At 31.6% G+C, this 24,941-nt stretch overlaps 2 protein-coding genes across 2 annotated transcripts in view; one reads left to right on the top strand and one right to left on the bottom strand.

Moving 5' to 3' along the window:
- Positions 1–24,941, bottom strand: part of LOC133204132 (xylan 1,4-beta-xylosidase-like) — a 478,456-nt gene that overhangs the window by 432,296 nt on the left and 21,219 nt on the right. The gene's annotated exons all lie outside the window — the stretch shown is intronic.
- LOC133204171 (uncharacterized) lies at positions 775–3,135 on the top strand. Its single transcript, XM_061339920.1, has 4 exons — positions 775–832; positions 909–992; positions 2,372–2,459; positions 2,792–3,135. The coding sequence occupies exons 1-4, from the start codon at positions 817–819 to the stop codon at positions 2,925–2,927; spliced, it is 324 nt and encodes a 107-aa protein (XP_061195904.1). The 5' UTR covers positions 775–816; the 3' UTR covers positions 2,928–3,135.

The following is a 24,941-nucleotide window of genomic DNA, read 5'->3' as shown; positions in this document are numbered from 1 at the left end:
ATGCATAGCCCTGATCCTTCGACGTATTTGGCTCCAGTCTTTTGCACTCTTTTTCAGCTCTTTAAAGTCTGTTTTATTTAAATATTTCGGATTTCTACGTTTTGGCATGAGCATCACTGAAGAGACACAATCAGATTTATATGCAGCGTTAGACATCAACAGGTTCGCAGAATTCTATGGGATCAATATTTAGCGGGTCACAAATCCATGGAAACGCATCAGTTAACATCACAATCAACATATATCAATCCAGGAAACGAATCCGTGTAATTGACTCCGACTCAGACTAGGCTAAAACATGCTTCACATATCATGCATATGTAGGTCAAATTATGCAAATGACCCATTTCGAACATAGACATTGCTTCTTGTATATCTGTAATAATGTCTAAAAAATCATATGTACTGAAAATATTGTTGTTTAATTTATTTAATTAAATTTATTTTCATTCAAAAGATTGCTGTGTTTTCACTTTTTGAATAGCACTAATTGTAGGCCGCGGAAGGATTCTTCTGAAATGAATTGTAGGCTATCGGATTTTTTTTTTATTCCAGTTTATATCATTCAGAATGATTTAAGTGGTTTGAAATTTGTTTTCTGAGTTTACACATACTTGTGTAAACCATTTTCAGGTACGATTTCTTTGATAGTGTATTCAGATGTTTAATTGGTTACAAAATAATAATAGTGATGACACGGCGTTATTTTGGATAATGACATGCAAGAAAATTAATTATTCATCACATACTCGTGTGGGATAGTAAAATTTAACCTCGGGACAAGATCTACGATCTAGGACTCGACAAAGCCTAATAATGATTGATTCTATTGGTATATGATGTTATATAAGCTATATTCTAAACTTCAACATTGATTTTTTTAAAACATATCTGCATTTTATCCACAGAAACAACATACAGACCGGAGATAGAGCTCTGCCGCGATGAAAAAGTGCATAATAGGCCTGGAAATTATGTTCATGATACAAACAGTAAGTACTTAAATTTGTTATGCCCATTTTCTGAAAATGTGCTATAACTATTCTTGAAATGTGGTAATGCTTTAAAATTGCCAAAAATAAATATTTGCACATTTATATCTGATTATCTATTATCCTTTGTGTGATTGGTATATAATTAGGTACCGCGTTGACAGTTCTACGTTTTGTTTGCTTATATCCCAGCAGAATATTTAAACATATTTACTAAAAATTGCCAGATAATTATCAAAAAATATTTCTTCTTTTTTTTTTTAAATATTCTTAAAAATGATAAAATACGTTTATAAAGCAAACCTGTCGGGGAAAGGGGGGAGGTATTCGCATATATTAAAGGAAGTCGTAATAGGCTTTTTAAAGGTTTATCATAAATCAAAATGGAGGCACAACACTTCGATGAGCATTTGATTTTGTGGTCGACTCAACAACGAAATCCACAAAAATTGGTGATCCACGAATAATGATAAAACCACAGTACTTCTTGTAACATACGGGTTTGGTTTGTATATCGATTCTATAGCATTTCGTCCATCTTTACGGGCATGCATTTCTTGCTTCTTAATTAATGGGCAAACATGATCAGAATTGCATGAGCGTTTAATAAATAATATATATTCATGTCTTTAACTGTGATATCATATTCACACTATGATTTACAAACTATTGGATAAATACATTACCAGATACGAGATCAACACAACACAAACAGTTACGATTACAATCTCGTTAAATATACATTTCAATTGAATGAATGAGTTGAAACAAAACTCAAAATTTCGTATAAAAACTTGTTTTTCATTTTCTATATGTATGTTAAAATAATAAAGGAATAAAGTATCTCAACATTAATCTGCTTTGATAAGAGGTTGAGACGCCCTTCAGCCTTAGGAACCTCGGCATAAAAAAGTGGTTGAGATAAGACCCTTAGCATTAATTAGTGGTTGAGATATGATCCTCAGCATAAATACATGTAAGTGATAGGGATAAGGCCCTAAGCATAAATGATTGAGATTGAGATAAGACTCTCAGCATTAATAGGTGATTGAGATAAGACCCTCAGCATAAATAAATGATTGAGATAAGACCCTCAGCATAAATAAATGATTGAGATAAGACCCTCAGCATTAATAAGTGAACCTCATTATTAATAAGTGGTTGAGATAAGAACCTCAGCATTAATAAGTGGTTGAGAAGTCCAATTTTTTTAAGGAATTAGGACTTTTGTGTTTGATATTGTTTGCAAACATAATGTCTCACGTTTTTCTACCTGTAAAGATAGTTGATATAATCAGAAATAAATCGACAAACTTGCATGCATATGTGTAAGTGTGCAGATACAGCTATCATTATTTTCCGTTTATTCATCTCATTAGCTGAAGGTGAAAGTACTACAAGGTCTCCGTTGAAGAAGCAAGTTGAGCCATCCTTTTCTCATGAGTTGCCTCAAAATAGAAGGAAACAGTAGGCATTTTTGTTTCATACAAAGTTTATTCAATAATTTTTATTGTAAGATTCAATATTAAAATAAAAGGCAACCGTCATCAACAAAGCATTATTTGAAACTAATGTTTAGAACCAATTAAGATGGCTGCTTGAGATCGTAAAACATCTAATGATACATGTATCTATTGAAAAGAGATATCAGATATGAAAAACCAGTGATAAATGTATACAACCAAAAGGATTGATTGCACTGTTGAACCCATCTGTTTAGTTGGAATTTGTCTTTCTACAAGTATTTCTTAGACAGAGGAATCTCATAAATTAAATCTTTATTGTTGAATATTTTTTAGAACTTTTTTGGACGCTACATTCAAGAGGTTGATGAAGCAAAAGGGAAGGAAACTCCTCCGAGAACTTCTGATGTACATTGATATTTTCAAAGCCAATATTTATTCAAAAAGCCCTTCAAAGGAAACCCTGAAGTAATTACCTTCATACTGAGAGAAGGAAAAAACCCTTCAGATTTTTTCCCCCTAAAATTTTACTCTTAAGCAAAAGGACACAATCACAAGGACATATTATTTAGTTTGTTTTTTTTTTTTTCATGATGTAGGCATATTTTTGGGGGAAAAACTGTAAAAGTGCAGTATTGTTTTCTTCAAGTTTAGTTGTTTGATTTTCTTAATGCCAAATAAAGAAAGGATTTTAAAAAAAGACGAAAGAGATGTTCTGTGGAAACTGAAACAGATTTTACATCGGGCGTTCAGGAACACTCGATTCAAAATTAAGGACTTGGCAAAATGATTGCATGTGTATCAGATATATAATCAGGGATTTAGTTAAGCTTGTGAAATTTAAGTTCCCCTTTGTAATGGAGAGCTTAAAATAGTTAGAACTGTTAGACTTTTGAAGTTTCTGTTTATGGAAACTATCTTTTTTTAGATTTAGATTGTGCAGAACGAAATGATCACATAGAGAAAGGAAATTTTTATCACATCAGTAAGAAAACTATAGAGAATTTTAGCTGGATACGGATAGGGCAGTTGCCAACAATTTTCGGACCATGTTCTGATATTGCCAGGTATGAACTTTACAAGTATTCCACTTAAAACGGAAACATTCCATCCTAGCTTATTTTAACTGCAACAAAAATATATACATGGTCTATTAATAAAGGACTGTCTGCGCAGGATTCAGGGAGATTCTCTTCATGCAAACATTCAGCTGGGATATATAAAAAAGCAATAGATGAATACAGCAGATTACAGAAACTAAACTTATTTAACAAAAATATTCAGTAACGTTGCACAGTATCCTGGATATTAGATGAAATGATCCATTGATAATTTACAATTGATTTGCACGGTGACATTATTAGAATATAGGAGCATGCTAAATATTTGCATAATTATGTAATATAATACTTCACAAAAATCTTGGTAGACAATCGTAAGAATAAAAAGAATCACTTTCTTCTCGGCACAACCAATGAATTGTTACTTGGTATGCAAATGGGTTTTTCAGTAGTGCTCAAATATAAATGCTTCGTTGGTTGTATATAACTTGTACAGAAACAACTACTGATGCCTAAGTGTTTGTTGTCAGACATTTCAGTCTTATTATTACTCATTATTATAGAAATGGTTTTGTAGCAATCTTCACCAGAAATCATTTACTGCAAGAAAAAAAAGGAAAAGTTTGTACACCAACAAATGATGAAACTGAAATGGATTTAACTCATACCCAATAATAAATACTAAATCTGGTACAAAATACAGATTGCCCAAGTTTATTCGGACGCCGACAGTCCGGACGATTCAGGTTCCGACGATTTTTAAGATAACGGATTTTTATAATGTTATTTTGTCACTTGTAATATGTTTGTTTGTTTGGTGTTTAACATCCCTCTCCAGAATTTTTCACTCATATGGAGACGCCACCACTTGCCGATGAAGAGCTGCAAATTTTGACCCATGCTTGGCACTCAGGGCCATTGAGCAGTGAGGAATCTTTTTCGTGCCAGCACCTACTGTGACACGCTCAGTAAAGTTGAAAAAAATTCTTTACAAGGATGGGCGATTCTTTTCAGGATTTTATTATTATTGAACAAATTAATGTGGTTGAAAACTACATGTTGAGAACGATTAGATTTCTTATTTAGACTCGTCACCTGATGTGGCAGTCACGTGATTTTTGCAAATATACCTGCAGTATTGAGGTCATCTATAAATTCCAGTATTGCAAGGGCATAACCAAGTTAAAAATCTAAGTTTTTTTTTTTTTTTTCAACATTCTTTGCAGTTTGTGAAAAGTGCTGCGAACCTAAATATGCTGACACGCAAAAGAAACTCAACAGGCAGTAGTCTACAAATATTTGAATTTTTTAACTAACGATTTTCAAAAATGAATACAGTGAGGTAAAACTGAGATTTGATAAAAATAGTAAATGATTATCTTTTAACTTTGGAAAGTAAGACATGACTGTTAAAACACCCCCACCCCGGCCATTCAATTACAGGCTTCAAGACTGCCATGCACAACACTTGCAGCTTCATTTCTACGATGCAGTAGGTTCATCAATCTCGAGATCTGAGCGAAAGAAATATTCTTTGCCATTTTTTAAATGCCTGTTTTTCAGATGATGAGGTCGAATTTTCTCTAGCCTAGCGCAGTGTAGTCACCCTTGGACTTCCAGTCCAAGGACTGTAATTCATGCTAATGATACTAGAGCAGAGCCTGTAGAGGCGTGATGTAGTGCATATTTACATCTGCAACTCTGCATCACCTTTATTTTGAGATTTTCAAGCTACAGCAATGGAAATGCGTACTTAAGTCATTTTCAGGAAGCCTTGGCATCGCTAACATAAAAGAAAGGAGAATTTATTCTTCGGAATATTGCTCCATTACGTATGATAAACAGATACAATCCCTTAAAATCCATTTTGCCAAATGTTTTGTTAAACATGCAATTTTTTATTTCTGTTAAGTAGACTCAAACTTAACTTCCGGTAATGGTATGGAAATCATTCAACCGTTAAATTACCGATATTTACAAAAGTTGAAGATGCCCTTACTTTTTAGATACAAAATTATATCTTAAATATAATATTTCCCCCTATTTCCCACCTTTTCTCACAATTTCAATGCTTTCTTCACTCAAAATCTTGATAGCCAATGTATGAAAAAAATTACCTGTATATCCACAGAAAATAGGAAAGAGTAAATAATAAAAATATATAGAAAACATGCAAACATATAACCAGTTGAAACGAGTTCAGGAGGTCAGAGAGCAATTTGTTTTCTTTAACGAATCAAGATGGTTTTATAAAGTATATTTCATTTTTTCTAGCCAGTTTAACGAAATAGGAACACGTTTTACCGGCCGGTAGCTTAGTTTATATCATCATAGGTACCCTGCACTGGGGGTCTAATCTGTATATATATCTTACCTTATCTCCTTAGAACAAAAACCGGCGTTGAATTACCAAATAAATGGTATTTTTGTAGACATTTTATAGAATTCAGCGCTGAGTCTTAAGTATGAAAAAGTTTATTGCAAATTTAACTTTTGTTTATAATACCGTTGCATTTTCCCCAAATACTATTATTTTCAGCCTAGATGAATGTTGCCCTGGTTTTCTAATCAAGATAAACACAATGAACTGCGCAGCTAAAAATATTAATCCAACAAAGACACATCATCTTTACCTAGCCAAAATACTGAATATTAAATCGTAAATACATAATAAAAAAGCAAACATTCCAACGTAGCATTTAGTGAATCTCATTTATTCCAGTATGTGTGGGAAAAAGTAAATGGGAAATCTTGATCCTGAAAACACGAAATACTGTGGAATTTCCTTAGAGCTGACATCATAATGATAAATTCAGAAAATATTCTAATACTTCTCATTTTTTCTTGAAGGCAGGCTACATGCAACCTTGACTTTCCTCAGAAAGAAAAACAAAATGGTAGGCGTGATTTTGCCCCCCTTTGTGAATATAAAAAATATAAAACATCTAACTTTTACGAGGTGATTTTTACATAGGAACGATACTGGATCATTTCTTGTTTGTGCCATATTAGTAAAAAGGGTAAACATCTAAATTTCCTCCACCTTTCTACTTAATTTCAATTCTTCCTTCACTAAGAAACTTGCTCACTGGTATATGAGGAAATTTACATGTTTATACACATATTAGCACAGTAAATAGTTTATATAAAAATATACATTCAATTAAAGAAAAATGCATACATGCAGCCAATTGTAAAGGGTTCAGGAGGCGCAGAATGTTATAAAAATGTTCCTTATATTACGAATCAGATGGTTCTATAAAACATTCTTTATTATCACTAATAAGTTTATATTTATTTGCGTAATCGTCTGAACGTTAATGTGCCATTTAAATGACACCTTGATATGAAGGTGACCGAGATTTTATGATAATACGTGTAAAGAGATAGCAACAAAACAGTCAACTAGATGACTAATTCTCGAATAGTAAGTACTCATCGGAAAATGGAAGCTGTGTCAACAAATGTTTACTCGCATTGTTTATAGGATTGTGGTGAAAAATTTACTATAATATTCTTTCCAACGCAATCTTTTGAAACATAGTTTATTACATGAGGCAATAAATAATCTCGGTACATTTATAATTTAGCCTGTCAGTTAAGATTGCTCTTCTGTTGATTTTCAGGAATATGCCCATATTTGCCCTGCAAAATTAACCCACTGATTTTCCATGTCTTTATAAAAGGAAATGCACACAAGTTACTTTGCAGTTTATAAGTAATTTTGATTGTGTAATAAGACATAGACAATATAGAACATTTTCTGTTATTGTTTGTTTTTGCTTGATAATAATAACAATTCACCATCAATTAGTCATAATTTTGATTAAATCTGAGGCACCTTTGTTTACTTTTAATGTTTAGTTCTGTTTAATTTCAAATATTTCCCCTCTTGTTTGAGCAAAGTTAGAGACGAAACAAATCAGACGCTATTTCTTAAAATAGACGCTACTATATGTTTACGTTAAACACGTGCTTCAGGTCAGTCTACGTTGTGATGTTAAATGGACCAAGAAAACGACAATATAAATTTTTTTTAAATACAAAGAATAATAACTAAGAAGGATGCCCCGGTCATGATCTTTATAAGAAAGACAAATACTTTTTTCACTTCATAACTTGCTTATGGTGCGAGTGAAATATGTTCTTATTGATTGTTGACTAAAAATTCAGTTATTCAATGTACATAATAAAAGGTAGTCTTTGCCATGTTCGGTGTGCTTTGCAGAGAACATCAGCGTTTTGGGGGATAAGGAGAACGTGCAGCATTTCTTAGGAATTTAAATGGCCAACAACGTTTTTTTAAAATCTTGCCAGAGCTACTAGGAACTCTTTTAGTACTATGATTTGCAGAACACTGAAAAATAGAAGGCGTCGAACTGAAAAATAGATTACTCAGATAGATAACTCATTAGTAAAGGTGGTTTCAATTCAAGGGAAAGACTCACCCTGAATTATAACGCATTATCCATGGATTAACGAATGCAAATTAAATTTCATAGCTGTCGAACATCAAACATTTCACCAACCTCTCCAACCTCGGTTTTTTAACTGATTTTTGAAGGTATAAAATGTATATCGATTCACAATGAACTTTTACTATTGACAATCTCTTTGTAAAAGCCTAGGAATCGATGAACTTTTTATTCAGATGCAGATGCTTTATTTATGTTTTCTTTTTTCTTAATGAAGAACCTTCTGAGTTATCAATAAAACTTGTAATGTACTTTGAGAATGTAGGACGCATATACTTGTTTGAATTTCCTATAATAAAACGTAGGCTTCTAAATCTAAATATGATGCCAGAAATATTTTCGAATATAAACAGAAAACAAAATATGTCGTTCCAATAGACATATATGGATATTAAACAAATCGACTTGATCATTCATTTCTGCAGCTTTTAAGATCCATAATAAACCATTGCGGGCTTTTTCAGTTGGAAAATACTTTGCTGGAATACGCTTCCTATGATAGAAATTTAATATAAATTTTATCATCTACCGCCAACTGATTACTCTAAATGATTTGTATGAGCAGCCATGTAAGAGATTTGGTTATCAAGGGAACCTTAACATATATATCAAGTATTTAAATGTCTCCACAAAAAAAGACTGAAAAAAATTATCATTCTATCTGATAATGCAAATAATGCCCGGTATTTTAATTGTTATTGTTAAAATGTTTATGTATTAAATTAACAGGTAAGCGATGCAAAATCGTCTTCAGATTAATTTAACACCATCTTACAAGGTCAATCGAGAGTTAGGTTGTGTATTTAAGTCATGTACAGTATACCTGTCTAATACGACATGCACTGGGAGACAAATTCTGTGTCAGAATAGATACACAGGCAAAAATGGCTTACATAAATTTTATGTGAAATTCACATGAATTTCATGTAAATTCGTTGCATGAGAAAGAGACGAAAAACTAGACTTGTGAAATTTATGTGAAAATTTCAAGCCATTTTGACACAACTTTCATATGAATTTTACATGAAGAGCATATCGCATAAATATCGTACAAAGAAAACTTCACATGAAAATTCTAAAAAAAATTATGTGAATATCATACAAACTTATTAACATGATATTCACATGAAAAATATTTATATAATTTTTATATTATTTTTACATTATTTTCAAATAAAAAGATAATCACATGAATATCATGTAAGCCACTTTTCCCTGTGTATAGGGTATCGGATTGCACAGTGTAAAAATACATGGAAAATAGTAAAATGGGAACGAATTTTAACGTCGGAATTCAAAGTGTGACGGATTGCACAGGTGTCGGATTAAACAGTTTTTCACTGTATTTTGATTATGCAATTACAATTTAGGACAATCGGTCAATCAATATGTAATCTAATAATGGCTACAAGGCTATATTTTAACCATTTTGCGATATATAATATAAACCCAAACCCACGGTGAATTAAATCTTTTTAATATCCCTTAAAAAGTAAACATTTAAAAAAATAAACTCAACAGTTAGCAAAATTATTATTTATAACTAAAGTGTATTCTTTATTTTCAAGTACTTAATCAAGTGGAAAATATTCTAAAATAGCATCAAAAACATACAGCACTCTTTCATTTCTATAAGATTTTTCTCTCTTACTTTGGGATTTTGATCTTTTCGCGTTTTTTCTCAAAGACAGAAAATTCTGCAGCTTTAAATGTAACAATATTTCCGTAACACTAAGAATTTTTTTAAGTTTTTTTTTAAAACAAACTTGTGCTTGTTCTTTACTGGATTCTCCAGAAAGCCTTCCGAACCGGGAACACACACACAATAATTTACGGTGGCCTAATCAGTGAATTTTATTTACAAATGAATTATTCCGAACGAATTGTGAGTTCATTTTTTTGACACAGTTAATGAAAAGATTGTCCCTGTCACATACATGTATTTCTAAACTCCGGTGAAGAACGTTATAGAATACATAATTATCATTCACGTTGTAGGTACCTGTCGAGTGTTTGTAAAATTATGCAAGACTAGTAGAATATAGCTTAGTACATGTGTACTTGCACCCAATCATTGAATATCGCAAGTGTACCAGGTTTAACTATTGTAAATGATCATTTTTGCGACGGACATTCAAGAATAAATAGATAAATTTGTAGACTGTCTAATGCCCTGTTTATTACGTCAAAAGAATTTAGTTATCACAATAAATCTAATCACACGGTGATAAATCCAAGGGCAACAAATCTCTAACCTAAGTCATGGTTTCCTCCTGAAGTTATGATTTGAACAAGACCATTGGAGGCTTGCATACATGTATGGTTCTATTTATATGTAAATCAGATTATCAAAAAAGAAAAAAAAAGAAAAGAAAACAATATTCAGATGATAAAAGAATTTGTTTTTACTGGAGAAGCCCTGCACACAATTGGAATGGCTAAAACTATTGAAACACTTCAAATTTGCAACCAGAGTAAGTACTTAATATGACTTTTGTTTGTTGTCTCATCAAGTTTTCAACACCAGCAAAAAAGGTTCAGACATTATTTGTGCCATAATTAAGAATGTGGAAAAGACTTCATTTCGTGAAAAAAGATCTGAAACAAAAGATTTTATGATATGGTTGATACTTTGCTAGTAAATTTACTATGAATCGTTTTTTTTTATAGAGAAACAAATTTATAATTTGTTGATAAAGAACAAATTAATGATTTGAATTCTTACAGTAGTGCAATATTTTGGTCATAAAACTAAAATTTAAAATAAGGTGTGAGTTGCCATTATTGACATTATTTTAGAATGTGTGGCAGCATCTGCCTCAGTGGTCAGATAAGAGGTTCGTTTGATTAATACGTTATGTCCTTGGTCTTCAGATTGTGTTTTATACGAAAAGTGCACGATTTGGTTGGTTGCTAAATACCCCACTCTCTTTACCTCGTGCTTATGTACTAGGAAAAGTAATGCATTTCTCCCCATAATCATCCAGTACTACATAGTTCAAACTCACTGCAACACCGTTAGTTGTACGTGCTGGGTGATTTGATGTGATTTTTTAAATTCAAAATTGTTTTAAAAAGTGCTCAGGTATTAAATTAGAAATGCTTACACATTTCTTAATATCGCACACTTAGTTGTGACATGTACGTAACAGTCTCCTCAGATTCAATACAAATTTGAATTATATTATCACACAACGCCATCCTAAAATTATGATACTTTTCTTTTACCTACCGACCAGTGGTTACCATGCCTATGTATCAAATTAAGATCTCGACGATATTTAGTTTTGTGGTTTTAAAAAAGGCTAACATAATCTAACCGGAGATAACACATCGGTACTGGAAGAAAAATCGAAACTCGAAGTCATCTTGGAGACAAATATTGACATTGTGTTTTGAATTATTTCTTAAAATTTTGATGTAATCAGCTATGTTAAGGAAGGAAAGAGATAGGAAATATGATTTTAGAATCATCTCGATACACTATGTATGTATTCATTTTAAAAATCTTTGTAACAAAGTAACGGAATACATGTACGCAAAGTAATAAAGATATTTATAATGAATAAGTTTGTGCCGTATTCGGTATCAGTAAAATTGCACCTATCAGCCGTGTGTCACATGACTAGTATAAAGATAAAATTATTAAACGAAGTTTAAATCGTCGAAAAGGTCTGAGAGTTAGTATGTGTTGTTTCGGATGTTCTTGTAATTTTGCCGAAAATGCATGCAATGCTTAAAAAATTACTACTTCCTTTAAATTTTGTTGTAAATAACAGACCCATAGAACGCGGTGGAGAGGGGGGGGGGCAGGGAGGGGGACAGATTTTTTGGGAATTTAACACCCCCAGTTTTGAAATCGTTGCTACGGGCCTAAATAAAAAATTAAATTATACAGACCGGAATCAGCTCTTAGCAATTTTTTTAAATATACATGATATAAGCAGTTAATATTTCATATTTCATCTTAAACAGTCTATTCTATGTCTTTGCACTTTTGAGGTTAATTGGGAATAGCTTTTTTTGTTAGCGATCTTCTTTAATTTTCTGCTGCTATGTAGCTCCATGGCGCCTGCATAAATTGATTATCTATACATTTGTTTTCAATTCTTGATTTGCTCTTAGTTTTATTGACTAGGTTTAAAAATTGACGATGATAATATACTTAACAAGTCATTTTTTCAAATTATCAAACAAATTGATCAAATCCTCTGATCACTTGTATATGTACTGCGTCAAGGCTAGTGACGTCATTTATTCCACAAATTTTATTCTTTTTACTCGGCAGTATTGTAATCAAATAGTGATATTTTGAATACTTTAATGAATTACTCATAAATAAATGTATTCAAGGTCTTATTTTTTGCATCATCATGTGGTTAAAATGACTTTTGTCAATTGTTTTTTTTCTGTACAATCCATGTAAGTTGCAAATCCCAAGAGCCAAATAAAACCATGCATATGCCTGTAGTAAAATAAACATGGCGTTATCAAGCATTTTGTGTTTTCTGCTATAAATAATAAGTTTATGTTGTTAACTTGATATATACAAAACAGATTTGTTTGTGATATGATTTAATATCCTTTAGAAGGTCCTGGCTTCTATAATAGTTTCGCTGCATGCAGGATCGTTTCTGATTGTACGATTTTGTTAACTTTGTTTACCAGCAAATCTATCTTTATTCTTTTGATAACACCAGAAATGTCTAAATTGTCAATATATATAAGTCAAGTTGTCCAATTACTGAGTTTATCTTTCATCCAAAATTGCAAAAACAAATTTTATGCAAGGAATGTAACTTTTTTTAATTGAAGTTCTTATATTTTTATTTAGTTGATCTTTTCATCTGGAGTTTAAAATATCCCTCACTGTATTCATACTCTGTGTCAGAAGTACAATAAGTAAAATAAATGTATATAAGTGAACATCATAATTGAACTTTCCTTCCTTTTAAGGTTGTGAAAATTATAGGGTGAGTAGCGCTAATAAATTTTAAAAAAATCTTATAGAACATTTTTTGAGAAGAATTTAACGCCTCAGCCGTTAAAATGGCGCTTCTTTCTCTACAAATTTATGATTTTTTAATTAGGAGAAAAAACTCGAACTTCTCAAGACACAGAGTCCTTTGTCCAAAATATATTGTACATATTTTCTTGTGAGGAAAACCGCAGGTGAGGTAATATTCAACTGAGAAGTACATTTTAGGTCAAATCTGCAGTTATTACAACATATAGTAAATTTTGTCACATATAGTATATATTTATATTATAGTATATTTAAATTCCAAACACAAACATTCACGTGTTAAACAAAATGTTTTGCAGGGATATAATAAAGTGTATTAAAATATTCCTATGGAATGAATGAAAAGGGTGAAGACAACGAGTAGTGACTGATCAAAAAATAAATCTATAAACAATTCAAATCTGTGATTAGGGCATAGAACATGTTGGGCCAAAATAAGATAAAAAACTTCTTAATTGATACAGTTGGTTATAGAACTCTTTTTTAACCCGCTCCTGACTTCCTTAACATTTATTTTTTTCTACATCTCCTCAAAAATAGATAAAGAAATTCCAAATTAATATAGCTAGCTATGTTTATTTTAATCACTCTTCTTTCATTGTGTTCGCCTAGGGCTTTAATAAATGTAAACAGTAAGATTTGCTTAACATTTTAGTTTCATTTAACCTTTCAAAATATAATAGAAGAATTAATGTTGTTTTTTAGACAATGCGATCATTTATCCTCCATCAAAGTACAAAATTCTTATTGCCCTTCGTGCTAGGTGAATAATGTCCTTCACATGATGAAAAATGTGGAGATAACGAACAGTATTCGAGCTCAAAAGTCAATTAAACACTACAAAATAGGAGCAGAGCAAACACGGACCTCTAAGACATCAGAGGTGGGAACAGATGCCATGGAGGAGTGAGCATCCCCTGCGACCGGTCACACCCGCCGTGTGCTCTTTGTCATGAAAAGTAAACAAGCTATGTTTGAAATTTTTATATTTGATAAAAAATTGTGTCTTAGAGATTAATGAAGCATCCATATATTATTCAAAAACCGTTTAGTAAAAGGAAATTCCCTTCTTAGAAATATGATTTTAATTAATTAATTTTCATATACAAGAAAGAAAAATATGCTTGTCTGGTTCTGCATTCTATAAAACAGGTGTAAAATGAACTTGCTTAAAAATCCTTGTGATTTCAATACTTAAAAGTGCTGCTGATAAGCCCTCTCAAAGAACATTTATTTACAGTTGAAGTGTAAAAAATCCTCTGTCAGTGTTTGTAATGAATGCGTCATTGGGAAAACAAAATATCTTCAAGTACAAAGCATTTTCCGGTGACTAACATATAAAAAAAATAAGACAAAAACTTTCCCCAGTTAGATAAGAATATAACTTTATTTATTCTATTTTTAACAGAAAAGTGCATATACTGTATTGTTATGTATTATTCAGAAGAACTGGAATTGGTAAGAAGCATCATCAGCTCAATGTCTGTAAAATTTGGAAAAAAAAAAGTTTAATAAAATTATTATCAAAGTATTTGATATTTTAACTTTTGTAAATATCAGAAATATATGTTGTAGACAGTAATTCTAATGTGAATTCATATGGTTGTAAATTACATGTACTTTAAATACAAGAAAGTATCAGAATGTGTAAAAGGTTTTGTAAATTTAACTTTGTAATATTCAAAATGGATATTGAATTTTTTTTTTCTAAATTTACTTGACAAGTCTAAAAGCTTCATGTTAAGGCATTGGTTACTCTTTGACTCCCGAATTAGTCTTATTAATCCTAGTTTTACAATTTCGTTGAATTATCTTTTTTTCCATCGTTCCTCTGCAAATTGTTTTATATACATAAACTACATCTGTGAAAATGATAATGTATTTTTTTTTTTATCTTTTTCAAATGTTTTGTCCCTATGCAATCTCTCCATTTTGCCCTTGCACTGTAATATTTATATCCTCAAAAAACAAGGTTCACTTACGGCCTTTTTTGGCCGTGAATTTCTGAAAAACTGAAACTGCTTAGTTTTAGTTGACAATGCATCAAATTTCATTTAGACATTTGGCGATTGCGAATCTACCAAAAATGACGTTATTTTCTGGCTAGTCAATGCATTATGACGTCATGAAATGCGTCATTTTCCTCATATCCTGAACAATTGTACAAAAACAGCCAATTTTTAAAGCTATTTTTCGATATCTTATATATAGCGCAATGTCTGATCTAAAATATGCAATTATTTACTGATAGAACCGTTTCTGAGGATTACAAAACATGTTTTATTTTTTAGATCAGAGGGTGCGCTCATTTTAATTTTCTTCTCTGAAAGAAATTACTTAAATATACCTGTTTTCCTTACAATTCAAGAACATTGCCATTCCATAAAGATTGTTTTCCAAGACATTGACTTTAAGATGAAAAAAATAATAGGAAATGATAGCACTAAATCTCTACTTTATCTTGATTTTTAAAATGGAACATAAGGTGTTAGTCAATAAATTGGTATATCTACAGGGCCATTTTATGCATAAAGTGAACCTGGCTCTTTTGTTATGTACAACTCAAATAAAAAAAACCCTGGCAATTCGCAGCTCTTTTTTTTTTTTGCTAAATAGCATAGGGTGAATTCACCATGCATCGGACACTCTCGCACTTCAACAAGTTATAGCAATATCGCTACCGACCGAAAATTATCAAAATGGAACTTAACATGTACTATGTGGTTAAAATATAAATTTTTGACACAGTCGTGCCCTATTTATGGAGAAAATATCATTAAAAACCGATTTTTTCGAAATAAGTCAGAATTCACTATGGATCGGACAATATTCACCATGCATCGGAAATACGATATTTAAACCAGAAAAATATCATACCTTGATCTCGGTGATATTAGTGATATCGAAACATTTATATCTTTTATCTAAAAATTAACCTTCTGGTTAAATTTGAAATACTATTTCGATCCACAAATGTGAAGAGATTTTAAATGCATCACATCGCCTTAGAAAGGCTTTACAATGCTAGTAATATGGCAACTCGCGCCTTTGTCGCGTGGGTTATCATCATCTAATTTAAAGAAATAAATTGAGACCACTTCTAGTCGTCATATATCGATAATTTATATTTTGACAAAAGAAACAAAAATTTTGTCAAAATTAGAATTATAATTTTATTAAAATAGCCAGAATCACTAGAGGAAGCTTTTCGGAAACGTAGGATGTATGTGTACCAAAAAAAATTATAAGCACGGGTCTAATGTATCTTTTTTTTTAGTTGCGATATTCATTTTTTTCCTGAAGCATTGTCTGATAAAATTGTTATGTGTTTATGCCTATAAGACAACGATCATGATGACATTTACACTGATTTTTTGTACGTATCCTCAATTTTTGTATTTATTATTTTTGATCACTATTTATTTAGCTACAATCATTGATTTGCCTAAATAAAAAATACAAATTACAAAATAAAATGTTCAAATGTTCTACCCAATTCATTATACCATGATATTTACTATTATATAGAAGTTTTTCATTTATATTTCTTACTGGCATTAGAAAATTTAGAAAAAAAAATATTTACAGGAAAAAATATGATTACTTCCAACAGCTTACCTATTTCCGCATGGAAATAAACTGGAAATATAGTGTATATCTGAGTGAAAAATCGAAGAGCTTTCCTTACCAGAAAACTGACACCTACATGTACTTCTCTAATCAGTACACTGTCTTCCTGTCTGGTCAAGACACCCCTCCCCATTTTCCCCCTAAAGGACACGGCCCGTGTGTATTCACCGTCAACATACCTGGGCAGCTCTCGCATCTGGTGTCAAGTACTTACCTATCTTGAATACTGCCCGGTTCTAATGGAATGTATCTACTTATTTTTGGGATTCTGTTCATAACTTGCATGCACAACACTTAATGGAAAATTAAAGATTTTATTCGAAGAAAATAAGATCATTGTACAATTAATGGGTTTTTAATACAGCTCTTATGGTACATGTACATAACTTACAGATCATCGGGTTTTGCTATGTAATACAATTAGAAATAATTCTCGGATGACTTTTTTTTTTTTTTGATCGAAGAAAAGGGTGAATAATTCTAACATTCTAAACTACGAAATTTATCTCTCATTATTTTTTTTTTCGGAGTAAAAAGCAGGTGAAAATAAAACAAAAGAAATCGCCTGGTTCCGCCGTGATTACGCAAGACGAATAAATACACCGGACTGTATTATTAATCGATTTCATTCCATACTTGACTTTATTTAAGAAGTCAATATTATTTTTGGCTATTTGGTCGGATCTTGTTTTGTTCATTTTTTAATTGGTTATGCACCTTCAAACCCCCGCCCTGCGAATATCCCTCACATGGGATTAAGACTATCATAATTTACAAGGTTTTAATTATTTTCCGACTAAAACCTATATTAATTTTTTTTTAGTAACAGTTAACACAACGTCTAATGGCAATAATTTATGATTATTTAGTCCGAAAAGTCGCATTTCACTTTGTTTATATTTATTTATATATTTTTGTGTTTTTATGTATTTTAAACAAAAAAGTATGCGATAATTCAATGTTCGTTAATTAATACGAGGTTTTAAGTATCTGAGATACAAAATTCCACATTTATGACAGCTTAGCATACAGTAGTTGTAGCAGATACAAATTCTGTTGACTGAAAATATTTATACACGTAACGCCCTATTTATACACGTAACACCGTTACACAAACAAAATGTAGGAAGTTGTTTCATTTTGGTTTTTCCACACAGAAATGTTTAAGCGAGCAAACAAAAAGTCATGACATAATTTTTTTTTTTTTTGGGGGGGGGGGGGGGTAGTAATTGATGATAGATCTATAACGACAAATTTATTAATTTTGTTATAGCCGATGTTTTTTACCCTTTTTTTTTCTATACTGTGATTTTTGGATACATCACAGACTTTTAGCATCAGACATTGAATAAAAATATTTAATTCACTGCATAGATTTTTTCCGTGAAAAAACGCAGCATTTGTAGAGAAATTTGTTAGGTACATATTTCTTGTATAAATAATAAATATATTTATAGAGTTTCAGGAATTTATCGTACCTGTGAGAAACAACACTTATCTACGGAATTTTTGAGCAACCATTATCTTAAAATCTCTGTAATTAAACGATTAATAGTTCAACCTTAATGAGAATTTCGACATTTACACAAATAATCGGAAATTTCCACCATTAAGTAAAATAATCTAAAATAATTAAAGTCTACATTTATCTACAATCCGCTTAATTATTGTCAAAAAATAAATAAATAAATAAATAAATATACAGGTTATGTAAACTTACTTTAGTGACCTCAAGTGTTTTTTTCATAATACTTTAAATATTTTTTATCATTTAGATTTGCAGCTTTGCCATTACTAAAATTAACATGTTGCAGTATATCAAACAAAAGAATCTATTCGTTTTGTCAGAAAACGTTCCGCATTTTGAAACAATCCTATCAGGTTTTGCGTTTATCCTATCGTGAAGATTGGTTATCAGGTCTATCGTGTTTTGCGTTTATCGTATTTTGCGTTTATCGTGTTTTGCGTTTATCGTGTTTTTCGTTTATCCTATCGTGCGTGTATCCTGTCCTATCGTGCGTGTATCCTATCGTATCGTGCGTTTATCCTATCGTATCATGTATCCTGTAAAGACAAACGTTGCGGGTACTGTATACTTCAGAAATATTAAATCATTTCCTGAGCTAGTAATTCGTTCATTCATTTACGTAGAACAAATATTGACTAAAAGTACGTTTTACATTTATCAAAATTATTTTCTAAGGATTGACATCAGTCATAAAATGTTAGCTGTGAAAGTCGTTGGAAATGAAGAAACGAACGATTTTTTTCTTAATTTTTATTTTTTACTGTGAGAAAAGATATTATAAAATGGAATCTAGTTATTTAAGTGCTCTCCAGGGCGTACGGTATGAATTCTTTGTACATATGATCGCACTTCCTTCGACCTTTCTTGAAATTGGGTGCAAAATTGAGTCATCAATACCATTGAATTTCCGTTGCAAATCGTTTTGCAGTTCTTCTTCATCTTCATTTTTGACTTACTTTTGATTAAGTGCGTAACTTTATCATTTTCTTGTACTTTTTTTTTTTTATAATTTCTGTCAGAAGAGAAGGCAAGAATGATGTTATTAAACAAAATAAAGCACATAAATAAAATAAAACAAAAACAATTTAAAAAACAAACAAAAAGAAAAAAAAAACAAAATCAATCCCCCAACCCCCCCCCCCCCCCTCCACACCCCCAAAACAAGCAAGAAAAGAAGTAACACCACATAAACTTCAAAAAGCCATTCTAGGGGGAAAATATATCCATTAATTGCACACTCTATTAATTCAATCGTATTTCTGTATTTTTTTCTTACTCCGACTTATACAAGAACGTGTCTGGCAGACTCGGCAGTAAAATCGTCTATAGGAGCAAAATCAGTCGCTCGACTCTTAAACTGTTTTAGGGCCGAGACCATGAAATAGTTATTTTCCATTCTTTAAGCTCGATGGTTGACAGTAAGAGCCATGGATATTTTCGGTTGAAACCTTAAATCCTGGGGTCTTGTATGTTTCATTTCATTGCAACATGCGTAGGATAGTTTACACAAAATAAGTTTCCTAAAACTTGGCTGCCAACTCTTCGGTCTTAAAAATACACTTATGACATAAACACATACAGGATCATTCAGCTTTCACAGTGCAAATGAGTTATTGCCATGTAAACAGATTTTGTTGACATTCCTTAATTCCATGCTGTATAAAACAATCAGGTGATAGGCAGGTAATTTATGTAAATCTTTCATCCTTTGGAAGTTCATATAAAACTAAGTTAAGAATTTTTTAAACCTACATGTACAACTTTGTCTGTTTGAGAAAGAAAAACTATGATGAATTTGAATGTAATTGGATGCCTGTACCCTGCTTAATATCTCTTTAATTCATATCAATTATTAAATATCTCTGTTTGAAATGTGTAACGCTTCTTAATGATTATTATGAGGAAAGATCAAACGTATTGAAAACAATTTGTTCAGAACTTTTACTAGCAAATTAACAATTTATTTTGTGAGCAAAATCCATCGTCTATAAAGATTTTAGAAACACCCTAAAAGGAATGCAACAACCATATTTCAATAAGTTTGTTTATGTTATGTAAACTTGATAAAGTTTATAACAATGAAAACTGTTATCAAATATATTTTAGTTGAAGTTTCATTTTAATACCCTGTTTTTAAAATGTTCCTAAGGCGCCACAAATGAGTAGGCTCGACAAGTACAGTTCCTTTGATATGTTTAATCAAAAGTTCATCACGTGAACTTCATCAGTGTAAGAAGATAAAACAAAGATACAGGTGTTTTATTTACATGCCTTTCTTTTTAAATAAGCAATGAACTTAGATTCCGAAGGATTATCCAATTGACCGATTAGTGCCAATGTGTAAGGAAATGGTAGGAATTCGGGCGGAGTCAAGCACAGATAATCTCATTTCCTGAAATTTGTGCCAACATTTCTGAAAAAAAGGGATTCTACGATATCTCTTCATAAGTACCATGCAATATCTATCCATGATATGATATTGTTGATTTGAACATATTTTATTGCAACAAATATATATACAATGGGATTGAGCAAAAGTTCTGAAAACTTAATTCTTCCTCTCCCTACATGCAATATCACAAAAAAATAATATTAGAGATGTCCAACAGTTTGTACAGAATAAATTAGCTAACAACATAGAATCATATACTGATAGATTATTGTCTATACACATTTTAAATACAAGAATAACCAATTAAATTTAACAGATTGCTATATACAAGAATGTACAATAAATAAGAGATAATCACAGAGTCTGACACATCTGTTTCATATTTGGATATTTTACTTGAAAAAGACGTTTATGGTAATCTTACAACCAAGCTTTATGATAAACGTGATGACTTTAACTTTTCAATCGTCAGCTTCCCTTACTGATGCAGCAATATACCTTCATCACCTGCATATACGGAGTATATATCTCTCAGTTGATTCGATCCGCAAGAACATGCTCTACGTATGTACAATTTCTAAAACGAGGTAAATTATTGACAAACAAGTTGATGAAACAATAATATCAGCTGTCTCGTTTAAAGTAATCCTTTCGTAAGTTCTATGGTCGATACAATGACCTTGTCAGCAAATACAATTTATCATTGAGTCAAATGCTGACTGACGTTTTTCATACTAATTGTTAGGCCACTATTTACACACTGAATTGTCGACGGATTTTTCCGTTATTTCCCGATCATGACAAGGAGCACACGGTGGGTGTGACCGGTCGGCAGGGGATGCTCACTCCTCCATGGCACCTGATCCCACCTCTGATGTCATTTCAGCACTACTGAGTGACGTATCCTCCCAGAGTAAAGTATGAATGTCAACAATATGAATTTTATTAAATCTCAAGGGTTTATCGAAAAACTCGTTCCTGGCCATATTGTATTTAGAACATGAGAAAAAAAATGATGTGTGTCTTCTACCTTACATGTTCCACAAAGGCATTATAGACTAGTTATTATGTTACACCTATGAAGATCAACGTTTAGCACACAACTGTTTCGAAGTCTAGTGTGCAGTATTGTAAGCGTCTTTTTACAATTTGAAGAAAGGCGAAGCTACTGTTATTTTTTAGGCGATTTTATTTTTAAAAGCAGAAAAAGAGCTCGAAATTCTGGTGTCTACCTCTATAGAATTCCAATCATTTACTATAGTTGGCACAAATGATGATCTGTATTGCCTCGAATACTTTCGAAATTATAGAACAAATAAATAAGTAGAGATTTAAAATTTTCATTTTTTAAGCAAAATTTTAGAATTCTGTTGAAAGAAACTTAGAAAAACTAAAAAAAAAAATTAAAATTGATTAAATTTTACTTATATGCTTCAAACGTCAAAGGAAAAGCGGATTTCTTGAGAATATCATCTTTATCTCTTCATTGTTAAAAAAAAAAACATATATTCAACAATAACCACACCTGAATGACAAAAAATGTTTTCATAGACGATCAAACATCGTCCATGAAAAACCTTATTTATGTTCATTATTTGGCTTGGAATATAACTGACATTGTATATTGGTCAGAAATAGATTTACTGCCATTTCAAACATTTTCATATCAGAAATCAATTCTAATTTGAATTTAGAAAAAAAAAAGAACCTGGAACTGAATTTCACGAAATAAATAGTCTAAAAGGTTCCCAAAAGATTTTACCTACTTCTGTAAATGTGTGTATAAAATTCTAAAAAAATTAAAATATATTTTCTAGAAGCTCGTCAATATTTATACATGTATTTATGCATGTAGATGAAAAAACTGCAATAAAATCATAATCTGTTCACGAAATAAATTTAAGACCCAAGTAACACTAGAAGTGGGATTGGATGTCTTCCTTAGTGGCAGAACTTTTTATGTCTTCCTTACTGACAGAACTTTGCATGTTTTCCTTAGTGCAAGACTTTCAATTCAAACAGGTTGACAATGCGCTAAGTGCAAAGTAATCCCCTGCATGGTATTTGTTCCGAGTATAAGACCTTGAGAATAATATTATCAGTGGGTTATTGTGTCAGTTGTGATATTTAAATCACATGGATTGTTATATCATAAAAGCCAAATCGTAAATGTTTTGTGCAATTATTTGTAAAGTACATGTCTCAAAACAAACGGCGGAGAGGTCATATATATGCAGGCCTGACGTTGGATACTTTGGGTTGTTTTTCCATCGCTCAATTTATTGATGTCCATCTTTAGGAGTATAACAAAAGAAATCACTCATAGTGAAAGACATATCTGTATCCACTATTTCTTAACTTGCTATTTCCTAAATGATGGCATTCAAGATGAAATCTATATAAGATGAATCTTAAATCTGATGCTGCTATATGCCAGTATCTCAATAAAATGATCAAATAAACAGTATTAAGGTAATTGACATAATTTAAAAGTTTTCTTTGGTTTTAAGTTTATTTTCCGTTTATATTTTTTTTCAAATCATATTAACATATTTAATGAAAAATAGATAAGCGATAGGCAGCATTGACTAACTGCATTTGATTACCCTATGCATGAATTCATGAAATACACATACGAGTAATTATTCCCTTTTTAAAAGTAAAAAAGGGGGCTTTATTAAAATATAATTGAAAATTGTCTGTAATTTGTAACTTCTACAATGCCCAGGACACATACAATTACTGGCATTCGTAATTTGTAGTACAAAGGAGTATTTCAAGTTCAACATTTATTTTGAAACTTTTCATTGTATATTTGATCAACAGTTTATCAATAAAATAATACATATCATACAGTGACATCTACTTCATGTCTCCTAAGGGGTTCTGCAGGTCATGCTCAAGTTGTCCTTTTATTTGCAAAAGTAACCTATATCAAATCTAAGTTGGGGAGAAAGACCCCCCATTTTCTTCAAAATTGTATTTATAGTACATTACTCATTAAACTGTTTTCATAAAACCACTGCTTAAATGCATCTAAAACAAAAATGTCATGTACAGTCATGTTTGACAGCATAGCAATGCATTCAACTGCTAGGTATTTAATCCGGGTACAAACGCCTTGACAAAAATATAAAGTGGGTAACCTTATCAACTCTTATTTGATTCACAGTTCAGACGAAGACCAACTTAAATATAATAGAATACAAAACATAAACGATATTTTTCCATAATGTAAATAAGACAAAGAAATTGAATTTCAAAGGAATGGAATTTTTGAAAAAAATTGGATTTCCCAAAAGAGTTAATGCTGGTTGACCCCTGTTAGTCTGCCATGTATATTTACGTCATTCAAGACCTAATAAATATCCTGACAACCTTCTTTACCACTTATAGTTTCAAATCTCTGCAAACATGGACTGCAGATTATTTCTTGATTTGCTTTTCGTCATCTTTGTTTTAAAAGAAACTTCCAGCTATGGTGAGTATTATTGCAATTCTGAATAAGCTGCCACTGCATGACGACAAAGATTTTCTTTTGCAAAGTTTTAAAATCCTCATTTTACAGTGATTAACCAAGACCGTTGTGTGTACGAGGAGAATGGCAGAATTTTGGAAAAGACATTTGATAATTCTACACAAATTTGTTGCACAAGATCAGGCGTGTTTGATAAGTATCATCGTCGAAGAGAAGTGAAATGCTGTGAAGGCAAGAGTTTTCACCTCTTTGAAGTTTGAAGTTCGCAAAAATATTTTGTTCATATTTCAATCTTATATACAGGTAAAAGATAAATGAACATATTTTTTTTGTATAAAATGATTAAGGATTTTAAGCTGAAAGCGAACGTTTGATTCAGCTATTGTGCTTTTATTCAAAATTTTATTACGGGGATGACTATTATATTTTCAGGTAAGTGTCACTTGTGTGTAGTCATAGCACAATATTCTAATCATAGATAGATTGATTGTTTGTTGTTTAACGTCCCTCTCGGGAATTTTTCACTTATATGGAGACGCCACCAGTTGCCGGTGGAGGGCTACACATTTGACCTATACACGGCATTCAGAGCCTTTGAGCAGTGAGGGATCTTTTTCGTGCCAGCACCTATTGTGAAATGGGACCTCGGTTTATACGGCCTCATCCGAAGGACTGGTCTCCACATCCCGCAGTGGGATTCGAACCCGCGACGTAAGGATCAACTTCTTACTCCGCAACTCTAAAGCAGACGCTCTAATCACTGCGCCACGCGGGCGATTTTCTAATCATAGAAATGGGAAACAAAAATTTACAGATAAATATGGTCTATGTTTTTCAAGTCCCTGATATTTACACAATACAAGTTTTTCAGTTGCTATATCTTAATATATTTTTTA

The sequence above is a fragment of the Saccostrea echinata genome, unplaced genomic scaffold (genome assembly GCF_033153115.1).
Source record: "Saccostrea echinata isolate AGI-Se365-2 ecotype Australia unplaced genomic scaffold, CSIRO_AGI_Sech_v1 ptg000052l, whole genome shotgun sequence".
In the NCBI taxonomy this organism is placed as follows: domain Eukaryota; kingdom Metazoa; phylum Mollusca; class Bivalvia; order Ostreida; family Ostreidae; genus Saccostrea; species Saccostrea echinata.
Note: the sequence above shows the minus strand (reverse complement) of the source record. Positions and strands in the feature narration are given on the sequence as shown.